At 49.0% G+C, this 13,604-nt stretch overlaps 1 protein-coding gene across 5 annotated transcripts in view; it reads right to left on the reverse strand.

Moving 5' to 3' along the window:
• The window catches only part of spata6l (spermatogenesis associated 6-like), a 156,799-nt gene that overhangs the window by 68,679 nt on the left and 74,516 nt on the right, over positions 1-13,604 (reverse strand). For all 5 annotated transcript variants that reach the window (XM_072516910.1, XM_072516908.1, XM_072516906.1 and 2 more), the window contains 2 exons: positions 1,620-1,712; positions 948-1,193 (listed from right to left, as the gene is read on the reverse strand). In XM_072516910.1, coding sequence (XP_072373011.1) covers positions 948-1,193; positions 1,620-1,712 — 339 coding nt within the window. The remainder of the gene's footprint in view (positions 1-947; positions 1,194-1,619; positions 1,713-13,604) is intronic.

The following is a 13,604-nucleotide window of genomic DNA, read 5'->3' on the forward strand; positions in this document are numbered from 1 at the left end:
ATTTTCTTATCCCTCTTCCACTAGCACAGGTTTCCTTTTTAATCTGAGGTAAACTATGCTTAATATCACCAACTAGACCTGCTTTGCCTTGACACCCTGTGAATATCTCATTTCCCCAGTTTCTATCCTTCACAGATTGAAATTGATGTTGAAGAATAGATTTTGCTTTGTGAACTAATTCAAAATCATCTGCCATTTCTGCTGCCAATCTAGCAGTTTTAGCCCTTTGCCCTTCCACATGCGTTCTCACTACTGCAGGATAATCGCTTCCCTAATATGTTTAGTCTGTTTCTAATACTGCTATCCATTGTTTTGTTTCATTCTTTCAAATTCTATACCTGTCTGACCTGGTTCTTTCCTTAGATTTCTAAACTTCTGTCTGGAAGCTTCTGTTAACTCCACAGGGAATCCCCTGAATCCAAATAACATTCTATGAGCCCAATCCTTTTATGATGTGTTAATTGCATCTCTGTCTCCCAAACTATTTCAACCCAGGATTCTTTAAAAACACTACTAACCCAGATGTGTAACCTTTACTGCACCAAATACCAACAATACAATATATCTGAAATTCCTACATTCATCGCAATGGTTTCTCTGTTGAGATAAAGCTACAAAAGTATGAGGTAAATGTGAGCTTGTAGTAAAATGTCATCACAGTCCCAGAGGACCATATGCTGCTCTTTCCTGACAGAGAGCTGACTGGTGCTGAGTTAACTTGAGGGGCACCACATCTCAGGTGCGGGTGAAGGTTGAGAAGTCGGGGCTTCCATGGATAACCTCAGCCGGTACAGGAATTGAACTCGCGCTGTTGCCGTTGCTCCACATCACAAATCAGCCGTCCAGCCAACTGAGCTATCCGGGCATGTTGTAGTGTGAAGAAATACATTTTTAATTAAATTCTTTAAGCATATTTAGACCACTTAAATCAATTCAAAAATACTTACGGAGCGATTCACAAAAGGTGTCCTACCAATAGGATCTGACTTGCGTGGGGATGAATGTTGCAAATCATCTAAACAAAGCTCGAGTAAACACTTCCTGCAGTATGGAGAAAGTGATCTGGATCTGGTCGCTACTGGCTTCTTGCGTTCCTTTTCACCTTTCTTATCAGTGCATGATTTTCCGATCAGGTTAAATGATTTTGCAGACCTTGGTCTTCTAACTTGATTCTCCTTTCTTCCACTTTCTGACTGGAATAAATTTTTAAAATTTGACAAAAACCAAAGCTGTGGCTTTATAAAATTTACTTTTTATATTGCTTTTCTTCTTGAATACCTCTCGACCTTCTTCCTTTGCAATGCCATAACTTTAATCAGAGGTGTGGTAGAAACTCTGCTTACCTGTATATGCAGGGTTTTTACACACACATCAGACAATGTTACAACAAATTCAATGTAATCATGTTGCATGACAACAATAATTTAACATATTTTTGCATTATAAAACAAAGGCACAATAACTAAAAGAAATCATAAAGAACACGTTATTAAATATAGCAATATTTTGCAGATTAGATTTATTTTTAAATTAAAGAATGGTTTTAAAAGTGCGATGTTAAGCACAGTTTGTGCAATATAGGATCTCCTAAAATTGGAAGAGATATATTAAAGACTCACCAGGCATAAACTAGAGGAAATTTTCTTTGCAGATCTAGGAGAACACTCGGTAATTGTTGTTGTTGTAGAAAATTCCAATTTAGGTGAAATCAACTGAATTAAAGAGTAAAATGTTGCATTACCAGTTAAATGTAAACTATTTTTCTCGATGTAAAATGGAAGTATGCTGTACAGCCTAATATTGTAAAAATACTTGTGCTGAAGTGGGAAGCCTCAACCATAGGTGTGTACAGCAGAAAAGTACGTATTGTGCTCACAATTTTCTGTTCAAAATTTAGCACATTATGGCCAGTTTAATTGCATCAATACTTGGAAGGCCAGGCTGAAATAGGTAGTGTGGTGTTATGATCCCAGCTGATGTTAATAGCGATGTTAGAGCGAAACCTGGGTTGATAGATCCTGGGCTGGATTCTCCCAAAATGGGACTATATCCCCCAACAACGCCGGCGTTTTGCTCTGGAGATTCCTGGGAAAAAGTGGAACTGATTCAATGACCTGCAGGGGGCTAGCAGGGACTCAGAGTAATTCATGCAGGTTTAGCTGTGGATGTGGGTCCCCGCATTTCCGGTTTTGAGTCCACGCATGCGCAAGGCGCCCTCCAGCAGCCGCGCCAAGTGTCATGGCAGACTCAGACCGCGGAGTCACACCGAGCAAAGAGACCCCCTCCAATCGGCCACGCACCCGAAGATCTGACCAAGCGGATCTGTCCCCCGGCCGCCTATAAGCCCCAAGTGCCAAGCAAGACCATCTCTTAACGAGTGAATTTAATCATTGCCTCTTGACCTTCAATGGAATTACCATTGCTGAATCCCCTCCACTGTCAACATCCTGGGGGTTACTACTGAACTGGATTAGCCATATAAATACATATAGCTCTAAGTGACTGAAATAACTCTTTCAGGTCACTCTTTTGATTTGATTTGCTTTATTGTCACATGTAGTAGTGTACAGTGAAAAATATTGTTTCTTGCATGCTATGCAGACAAAGCATACCGTACATAGGGAAGGAAGGAGAGACTATAGAATGTAATGTTACAGTCATAGATAGGGTGTAGAAAAAAGATCAAGGTAGGTCCATTCAAAAGTCTGATGGCTGTTCTTGAGTCAGTTGATACGTGACTTTCGTATCTTTTTCCTGACTGAAGAAGGTGGAAGAGAGTATGTCCGGTGTGCGTGGGGTCCTTAATTATGCTGGTTGCTTTTCCGAGGCTGCGGGAATTGTGGACAGAGTCAATGGATGGGAGGCTGGTTTGCGTGATGGACTGCTCTACATTCACAATCTTTTGTAGTTTCCTGCGGTCTTGGGCAGAGCAGGAACCATACCAAGATGATTTTCGTAGAGAATGGAACTCTGTAATTTATAGGGCAGCACAGTGGTGCAGTGGTTAGCACTGCTGCCTCACGGCGCCGAGGTCCCAGGTTCGATCTGGGTCACTGTCCGTGTGGAGTTTCACATTCTCCCTGTGTTTGCGTGGGCTTCGCCCCCTCATCCCAAAGATGTGCAGGGTAGGTGGATTGGCCATGCTAAATTGCCAAAAAAAATGAATTGGGTACTCTACATTTATTTTTTAAAAGCTTTGGAATTTATCCCAATTTCTTATTACTTTCTCATTGTTCAATCTAATTTGAGGAATGTCAAATTCAGAATTGTATGGATTTATCATTTTTCTCCGGGTTATAGCTACTAACACGTCTTTCTTCTCTTTTTCCCTGTCAAAATACCTTTTGAGCATATTAACATGACACACTCTGTTATTATTGTCAAATAATTCACCTCACTCAATTTACTTTTGATTTGATATCACCCACTGAATCTTACTTTTAATGGTTCACCTACCATTGGTAATAATACTATCACTTTCTCCCCACTAATAAAATTACAAGGTTTGATTTCTTATTGGCCTCTTTTTTCATCACAATGTGACAATTTTAAATGCATTCAAGTCAACTCATTAGCCCTATTTAATCTCTCCCTAAAGTTTGACACATAGTCCAACAATGTAGTCTCAGAATGCTGACTCACCAATTTCTCCTTAATTAAGTGGTCCTCTTAACTCATGACCAAAAATTAATTAGAACAGACTGAATTTAATTGATTCATTAGGGGCATCCTTGATTGCAAATGGAATTTCTTTATCCTAATCCTCTGGATAATCCTGACCGTCAGCTCTCAACATTGTCTGATGTCACCTTGCTAAAGTTCGATGTGATTCTGGATGACAGGCAGTTGATTTGAATTTTTTTACTCCAAGGCTATCCATAACTTCCCTGGATAACTTCTATTTTTTAAATAAATTTAGAATACTCAATTATTTTTTCCAATTAAGGGGCAATTTAGCGTGTCCAATCCACCTAACCTGCACATCTTCAGGATGTGGAGGTGAAAACCACTCAGATACGGGTAGAATGTGCAAACTCCACGCAGACAGTGATCCGGGGGCGGGATCAAGTCCGGGTCCTCAGTGTTGTGAGGCAGCAGTGCTACCCCCTGCGCCCCACCATGCCTTTTCCCTGGATAACTTCACCATAAAATTGGATCCTGATCTGATTGAATTTCTTGTGGTTTCTGGGGAAAAAAAAAAACTTTAGTTAACTCTTTTACAACCCTCTTAGCTATAATATGTCTTAATGCAATGGCCTCTAGGAATCTAGTAGAGACATCCATTATGGTCAACAAATACTGATTCCCAACTTTTGTCTTTGGAAAGGGTTCCGCGCAGATTCCCAACTTTCGTCTCAGGAAAGGGTTCCACGCAATCAGTTAGGACACTAGTTAAGGTATTAAGGGTGCTGAGTTAATTACTGCTCGAGGTTTTACTATTTCCTGACACGTATGACATGTATGCCTAAATTCCATTAGATCATTATGCAGCCCAGGGCAATAAAAATATTTTTTCTATTTTTGCTGGAGTTTTTCTTACTCGTAAATGAACACCTACTGGAACCTCATGCGCTACCGGCAAAACCTCCTTTCTGTAACCCACCATTAATACAACTTGATGAACATCTGCCCATTTTTCATCTGCCTGAATATGTAAAGGTCTCCACTTTCTCATTAATAAATTATTTCTCTTTTTTTAAAATAAACATTTTATTGAGGTATTGTTTGGTTTTACAGCGACAACAAAATGAACAATATACATGAATCTATAAACATAGTGCAAAGCCGTCTTCCGCCCTTACAGGTCCCTCCTTTATTAACCCCCTACTCTAAGCTAAACTAACCACCCCCCTTCTGCTGACGATTCATTTTCCGCAAAGAAGTCGACGAACGATTGCCACTTCTGGGCGAACCCTAACATTGACCCTCTCAAGGTGTGACGAATGTGATATAAAATAGTTACTTTAGAGATATTAGTTAATGTAATGTAGAAATAAGCCACTTTGATTCTGGTTAGTTCATAGACAAAGGATTTTAGACCACATGGAAAAAGCAGGAAGAGGTGTGTCTACGAGAGTGATGCTGGATTGATAGGGGCCAGAGGAAGGGATTGGAAGTGAGCCAATCAGAATAGATCAACAGGTCAGGAGGGATATAGGATGACCTATGGGCATCGTGTATGTGAAACTTGATGCCATTTGAATGTATCAGTACAGACTCCTTTGTTCCATATCCTCACTTGATTCCAGAAGTCCATGGAGCAGAATGTGCTTCGTGCTCCTGAGAATTGAGGAACGCTTGCAAGCTAAATAAAATAACTAATGTTATACCTGCAAATCCATCTCGACTTTTATTGAGGCCAGACTGACGGGTAAAGAAACCTGGGATTCAACAGGTGAACTTGATTTTCTCCAAACAGAGAAACTAGCCATGTCCGATAGCCAGGTCTCTGACTTTGGGGGCTTTGAGTCCCTCCAAGCTAGTTATATCCGTCTCTGGGCTACCAGGGAAGCAAAGGCCAGAACGTCTGCCTCTTTCTCCTCCTGAATTCCCGGATCTGCCGACACCCCGAAAATCGCCACCTCTGGACTCAGCACCATCCTTGTTTTTAAACACCGTGGACATGACATCTGCACACCCCTGCCAAAATCCCATAAGCTTTGGACATGTCCAGAACATGTGGACATGATTCGCTGGCCCCCCGCACACTTTGCACACCTATCTTCTACCCCAAAGAACCTGGTCATCCGGGCCACTGTCATGTGAGCCCGGTGAACGACCTTGAATTGTATCAGGCTGAGCCTGGCACATGTTGTGGACGTGTTGACTCTACTCAATGAGTCAGCCCATAGACCATCCTCTATCTTTCCTCCCAACTCCTCTTCCCATTTGCGCTTCACCTCCCCAGTCTGCGTCTTCGCAGACGCGGAAGACTTTACATGAATTCCTTGTAAATGTCAGAGACCCTCCCTTCTCCCACCCACCCTCTGGAAACTACCCTGCTCTGTATCCTCCTTGGTGGTAGGAGCGGGAAGGTTGAAACCTGCCTGCGTAGGAAGTCCCGCACCTCCAGGTACCTGAATTTGTATCCCCTCGCCAATCCAAATTTCTCCTCCAGCTCCCTCAAGCTAGGAAAGCTCCACTCTATAAACATATCCCCCATCCTCTCTGCTCTCTCCGAAACCCCCCCGTCCATCCTTCCTGGGGCAAACCAGTGATTATTACAAATTGGAGACCAAACCGATGCTCCCTCTGATCCCACATGCCTCCTCCATTGCCCCCAGACTCTCAGGGCCGCCACCACGACGGGGCTGGTGGAGTACTGTGCCGCCGGGAATGGCAGAGGCACCGTTATCAACGCCCCTAAGCTGGTGCCCTTACATGAAGCTGCCTCCATACGCTCCCATGCCGACCCTCCCCCACCATCCACTTCCTGATCATGGCTATTTTCACCACCCAATAGTTACTGAAGTTTGGCAACACCACCCCGCCCTCTCCCCGGCTCCGCTCAAGCATCCCCCTCTGTTCTTGCGGGGTCTTGCCTCCCCATACAAAGCCAGTGATCACTTTGTTGACCCGTTTAAAAAAGGAACGCGGAATAAAGATGGGGAGACACTGGAACACAAACAGCAATCTCGGGAGGACCGTCATCTTCACCATCTGTGCCCTCCCAGCTAGTGACAGCAGGAGCGCGTCCCACCTCCGAAAATGGTCCTTCATTTGGTCTACTAATTGGGCCAGATTTAGTTTGTTCAGCCGTTCCCATTCCCGCGCCACTTGGATGCTTAGATACCTAAAGTTCCCCCTACCACCCTGTGGTAGTCTGTGTAAAGGTATTACGGTACCTGGTAATGCTGGAACGCCATTGGTAGATATTGTATGTTTCCTATTGGTCATGCTGTATGGTAGCTCCGCCCTGCAAGGAGAGGTATAAGAGCCCGTGCCACCCCAGCAGCCTTCATTCTGTACCTGAGCTGCTGGGGGAAACATCTAGCTCATTAAAGCCTTCAGTTGGACTACAACCTCGCTTTGGTGGTCATTGATCGTGCATCAATTTAACAAGCTAGATTTAAAAGGATGGAGCTCCGAATCAAGCCGGAGTGTGTGCAACTCCACCCCCACGCGGCGAACTCAGCGGCAATCTTCAAGCACTGGCTGGCGTGTTTTAAAGGATATCTCGGAACGGCCGAAAACACACCCACGAGACAACAGAAAATGCAAGTCCTGCACTCGAGGGTGAGCCCGGAAATTTACACCCTCATCGAGGACGCGGAAGACTTAGATACAGCAATAGAGCTGCGAAAAGTACATTATATTCGCCCGGTAAACCAGGTCTACGCCCGACTTCTGCTAGCAACGAGGCGACAAATCCCTAGTGAATCGTTGGAAGAATTTTACTGTGCGCTCCTGGTGTAGGGGAGAAACTGCAGCTGCTTGCAAGTTTTGGCGAGCGACCACACAGAACTCTTGATCCGGGACGCTTTCGTGGCAGGTATGCTGTCCTCCCAAATCCGCCAGCGACTGCTGGAAAAAAACACCCTAGGTCTCAAGGAGGCACGGGCCCTTGCAGGCTCCCTGGATGTGGCCGCCAGAAACGCCCGCGCTTATGTTCCCGACCGCGCGGCAGCCCCCTGGGCAGCGTGGAACCCCTCCGCAGCCGACCCCGAGACTTCCCCCATCCCCACACAAGCTTGTGCTGCAAGGCGGCCTGGCAACCCTGGGGGGCCCCATTACTACATTTGCGGGCAGGCTAAGCACCCCCGGCAGCGCTGACCGGCCCGCGCATCCACCTGCAAGGGATGCGGTAAAAAGGGCCACTTCGTGGTGGTATGCCAGGCCCGTGCGGTCGCCGCGGACTCCGGCAGCGAATGGGGACCGCCACCACAAACCTCTCCACGATCCCCGTGCGGCCAGCGGGTGCCGCCATCTTCCTACTCCAGGGCTACTTGCGGCCCCTGGGCGCCGCCATCTTGTCCCGTGGACGCCACGTTCGATGGATGGGCGCTGCCATTTTGTGGACCCCCAGCCATCTGCGACCAATGGGAGCCGCCATCTTGGATGGACTCCCAGGACCCCAGCTCGGCTGACCGCACACCGCCTGAAGAGAACACTCAACTGCTGAGATTAGCCTCGGTGACCCTGGATCAGTCCCGGCCTCGAACACTCTCAACTGCTACAACAACAGTACTAATCAACGGGCACAAGACGCCCTGCTTAATCGACTCTGGGAGCACGGAGAGCTTCATACACCCCGACACGGTAAGGCGCTGTTCTCTCCTCGTCCTCCCCGTTAATCAAAAAATCTCCCTGGCCTCCGGTTCCCACTCAGTAGAAATAAAGGGGTTTGGTGTAGCAAACCTCACAGTCCAGGGAAGGGAGATTAAAAATGACCGGCTCTATGTCCTTCTCCGCCTCTGCGCGGCTACACTCCTGGGTTTAGACTGCCAGTGTAATCTCCAAAGTCTAACTTTCAAATTCGGCGGCCCTATTACCCCCCTCACTGTCTGCGGCCTCGCGACCCTCAAGGTCGATCCGCCTTCCCAGTTTGCGAACCTCACCCTGGATTGCAAACCCGTCGCCACCAGGAGCAGACGGTATAGTGCCCAGGATCGGATCTTTATTCGGTCAGAGGTCCAAAGGCTACTGAGGGAAGGAGTCATTGAAGCTAGCAACAGTCAATGGAGTGCTCAGATAGTGGTGGTAAAAACCGGAGAGAAGCATAGGATGGTCATCGACTACAGTCAGACCATCAACAGGTTTACGCAGCTGGACGTGTACCCTCTCCTCCGCATATCCGACCTGGTAAACAGGATCGCGCATTACAAGGTCTTCTCCACGGTGGATCTTAAGTCTGCCTACCACCAGCTCCCCATCCGCACTAGTGATCGCATATACACTGCCTTCGAGGCAGGTGGGCGGCTCTATCACTTCTTAAAGGTTCCCTTCGGTGTCACCAACAGGGTCTCGGTCATCCAGCGCGAGATGGACCGAATGGTGGACCGGTACGGTTTACGGGCAACATTCCCGTATCTCGATAATGTCACCATTTGCGGCCACGACCAGCAGGACCACGACACCAACCTCCGAAAATGCCTCCAGACCGCAAAGATCCTTAACCTTACATATAACAAGGATAAATGCGTGTTTAGCACCGACCGCCTAGCCATCCTCGGCTACGTAGTGCGAAATGGAGTTATAGGCCCCGACCCTGAACGCATGCGCCCCCTTATGGAGTTTCCCCTCCCTCACTGCTCCAAGGCCCTAAAGCGCTACCTAGGGTTTTTCTCTTACTATGCCCAGTGAATCCCCAACTATGCAGACAAGGCCCGTCCCCTGGTCCAATCCACAGCTTTTCCCCTGTCGATAGAGGCCCGCCAGGCCTTCAGCCGCATCAAAGCAGACATTGCAAAGGCCACGATGCACGCCATCGACGAGTCCCTCCCCTCCAGGTCGAGAGCGACACGTCTGATGTAGCCCTGGCGGCCACCATCAACCAAGCGGGCAGACCCGGGGCCTTCTTCTCATGTACCTTCCATGCTTCCGAAATCCGCCACTCCTCAGTCGAAAAGGAGGCCCAAGCCATAGTAGAAGCTGTGCGACATTGGAGGCATTACCTGGCCGGCAGGAGATTTACTCTCCTCACTGACCAATGGTCGTTTGCTTTCATGTTCGATAATGCACAGCGGGGCAAGATAAAAAATGATAAGATCTTGCGGTGGAGGATCGAACTCTCCACCTACAACTATGAGATCTTGTATCGTCCCGGGAAGCTAAACGAGCCTCCTGATGCCCTGTCCCGCGGCACATGTGTCAACACACAAGTGGACCGCCTCCGAGCCCTCCACGAGGACCTCTGCCACCCGGGGTTCACTCGCTTTTTCCATTTTATCAAGACCCGCAACCTGCCCTACTCCATCGAGGAGGTCAGGACAGCCACCAGGGACTGCCAAATCTGTGCAGAGTGCAAACCGCACTTCTACCGCCCAGAGAAAGCACACCTGATAAAGACTTCCCATCCCTTTAAAAGCCTCAGCATGGACTTCAAAGACCCCCTCCCCTCCACCGACTGCAACACGTACTTCCTGAACGTGAATGACGAATTCTCCCGGTTCCCATTCGCCATCCCCTGCCCCGACATGACTGCAACCACCGTCATCAAGGCCCTCCATAGCATCTTTGCACTGTTCGGGTTCCCCTCTTGCATACATTGTGATAGGGGATCCTCCTTTATGAGCGACAAACTGCGTCAATTCCTGCTCAGCAAGGGCATCGCCTCGAGCAGGACGACCAGTTACAACCCCCGGGGTAACGGACAGGTAGAGAGGGAGAACTGAACGGTCTGGAAGACTGTCCTACTGGCCCTACAGTTCAGGAATCTACCAGTCTCCCGCTGGCAGGAAGTCCTCCCGGATGCCCTCCACTCCATCCGGTCACTGCTTTGTACCACAAACAACCAAACACCTCACGAACGTCTCCTTGTCTTCCCCAGGAAGTCTTCCTCTGGGACCTCGCTCCCGACCTGGCTGGCAGCTCCCGGACCCATTCTGCTCCGAAAACACGTGCGGGCGCACAAGTCGGACCTGTTGGTCGAGAGGGTCCATCTTCTCCACGGTAACCCCCAGTACGCCTACGTGGCGTATCCCGACGGCCGACAAGATACGGTCTCCCTACGAGACCTGGCGCCCACCGGAGCCCCACGCACATCCCAGCCACCAGTGCCACCCTCCCTCCCACCAGTGCACCTTACAGGAGGATCGGTCCTTCCGCCGGCCCCGTCTAGGCCCCCCCACCAACCGACGCACCACCCCGCAGACGCTCCCTTCCCAGGTCAACCGTTTTCCCCACCAGCGCCGTCTAGGGGTGTCGAAGCTGCCACAGAGATCGAGGCCATGGAGTTACAGACGCCCGAGCCTTGACCGGAGTCACCACCGAAGCTTCGACGGTCACAGAGGACGACCAGGGCCCCCGATCGACTGATTGCTTCAGAAGCTAATTATGAATCATGAATTGTAAATAGTAAATAGAATTGTAAATAGTTACAAAACGCTGTACGGAGGTATTACGGTACCTCCATAACTATCATTTCTACCGCTTTACCATGTTGTAATATCAGGTCACCACCCCCGCCGGACTCCTTTTTAACAGGGGGTGAATGTGGTAGTCTGTGTAGAGGTATTACGGTACCTGGTAATGCTGGAACACCATTGGTAGATATTGTATGTTTCCTATTGGTCAAGCTATATGGAAGCTCCGCCCTGCAAGGCGGGGTATACGAGCCCGTGCCACCCCAGCAGCCTTCATTCTGTTCCTGAGCAGCTGGGGGAAACATCTAGCTTATTAAAGCCTTCAGTTCGACTACAACCTCGCTTTAGTGGTCATTGATCGTGCATCACACCCTAAACGGCAGCTCCCCAGTCGCCTTCAGACCCTCCGCTATCTCTTCCATCGATCGAGGCCCCCAGCCCTTCTACCAGCTCCAGGTCCACCTTCGGGAAATTCAGCCCCCCCAGGAAGTGCCTCATCCCCTCCGGCCCCGTTGGGGGTTCCGACCCATACAGTCTACTATGAAACTTCTTAAACGCCTTATTCACCCCTGCTGAGTCTCTAACCAGGTTCCCATCTCCATCCTTTACTTTCCCTATCTCCCTGGCTGCCTCCCTCTTTCTAAGCTGCTGTGCAAGTATTCTGCTGGCCTTCTCTCCATGCTCATAAATCGCCCCCCTCGTCTTTCTCAGCTGCACCACCGCCCTCCCGGTGGTTAACAAGCCGAACTCCGGTGTAGCCTCCGCCGTTCCCTTAAAAGCCCTGCCTCTGGGGTCTCCGCACATCTCCTGTCGACCTGTGGTATCTCCAATACCAGTTGATCCATCTCTGCCCTGTCTACCTTCTCCCTGTGAGCCCGTATCGAGATCAGCTCCCCTCTAACCACCGCCTTCAGTGCTCCCCAGACCACCACTGCCGAAATTTCTCCCGTGTCGTTGACTTGCAGGTAGTTCTGAATATATTTCCTCAGCCGCCCGCACACCTCTTCGTCAGCTAAAAGACCCAAGTCTAACCTCCAGTGCGGGTGCTGGTTACTGTCTTTACTAACCTGTAGGTCAACCCAGCGCGGGGCATGGTCTGAGATTGTGATCGCCAAGTACCCCGTATCCACCACCCCAGTCAGTAAGGCCCTGCTCAGAATAAAGAAATCAATCCGGGAATACACTTTATGCATGTGTGAGTAGGAGAACTCCTTCACCCTCGGCTGCCCAAATCTCCATGGATCCACTCCCCCCATCTGCTCCATGAACCCTTTCAGTTCCTTTGCCATTGCTGGCACCCTGCCCGTTTTTGAGCTTGACCGGTCTAAACCAGGCTCAATAACTGTGTTGAAGTCCCCTCCCATGACCAACTTATGCAAATCCAGGTCCCGTATCTTCCCCCAGCATCTTCTTTATAAACTCCACATTGTCCCAATTTGGTGCATACACATTTACTAATACCACTTGCATTCCCTCCAATTTCCCACTAACCATAATGTACCGGCCTCCCACATCCAGAACTATTCTTCCCGCCTCAAACACCGCCCGCTTATTGATCAGGATCGCGGCCCCTCTAGTCTTTGAGTCCAGTCCCAAGTGAAAAACCTGTCTGACCCAACCTTTCTTTAATCTAATCTGGTCAGGTACCCTAAGGTGCGTCTCCTGCAGCATTACCACATCCGCCTTCAGTCCTCTCAAATGCGCGAACACGCGTGCCCTCTTGACCAGTCCATTTAGCCCTCGTACATTCCAGGTGATCAGCCAATTTGGGGGGGCTCATCGCCTCCCCCCCTTTGCCGATCAGCCATCACCTTTCTTGGGACAGGCTCCAGCCCGCGCCCCGCGCCTCCACCGGCCTGCCCCCAGGCAGTGTCCGCCCCCGACCTCCTCTCTGTCCATCCCTCGCCAGCAGAACATTTTCCCCCCCATCCCCCCTTGTAACAGCACAATGTAAATCGACCCCTTTGATCAGCCTAACATCTGCTTCCTCTCCATTACGCTTCCGTGAGCTAGCCGGCCCAGCTAGCTTGGTGGCCCCCACCCCTCGCGCCAGACAATCTCCCACCTATTGTTCCCTCCCCACCTTCCCCCCACCCCCGCTCATACACACATATTCAAATGACAAACAATCCCAACACAATTGCCCGACAGAAAAAAAACGCTAAACAAAGAAAAGATCAACCAAGAGATCCAGCATCTGAACAAAGGCACCTTCATCCCCCAACAGTGCAAATGTAAACTTTAACTCACTCAGCTCTGCAACTGGCCCCAATCAATACAGCAGGCATTACAAATAGCGTCCACAAAACGAAAAAACGAGAAACTTTTTAAAAACATGAACGTTGCAGCAAAGTTCAAAAGTTCTCAGTCTGCCACCAGCCCTTTCCTTTTCGCGAAGTCCAGTGCTTCCTCAGGTGACTCAAAATAAAAATGTTGCTCCTCGTACGTGACCCAGAGACGGGCCGGATACAGCAGTCCAAACTTCACCTTTTTCTTAAAAAGGGTCGACCTGATCTGGTTAAACCCCGCTCTTCTCCTGGCCAGCTCCGCACTCAGGTCCTGATAGATCCGCAGGATACT

This window comes from Scyliorhinus torazame, chromosome 9 (assembly GCF_047496885.1).
Source record: "Scyliorhinus torazame isolate Kashiwa2021f chromosome 9, sScyTor2.1, whole genome shotgun sequence".
NCBI lineage: Eukaryota > Metazoa > Chordata > Chondrichthyes > Carcharhiniformes > Scyliorhinidae > Scyliorhinus > Scyliorhinus torazame.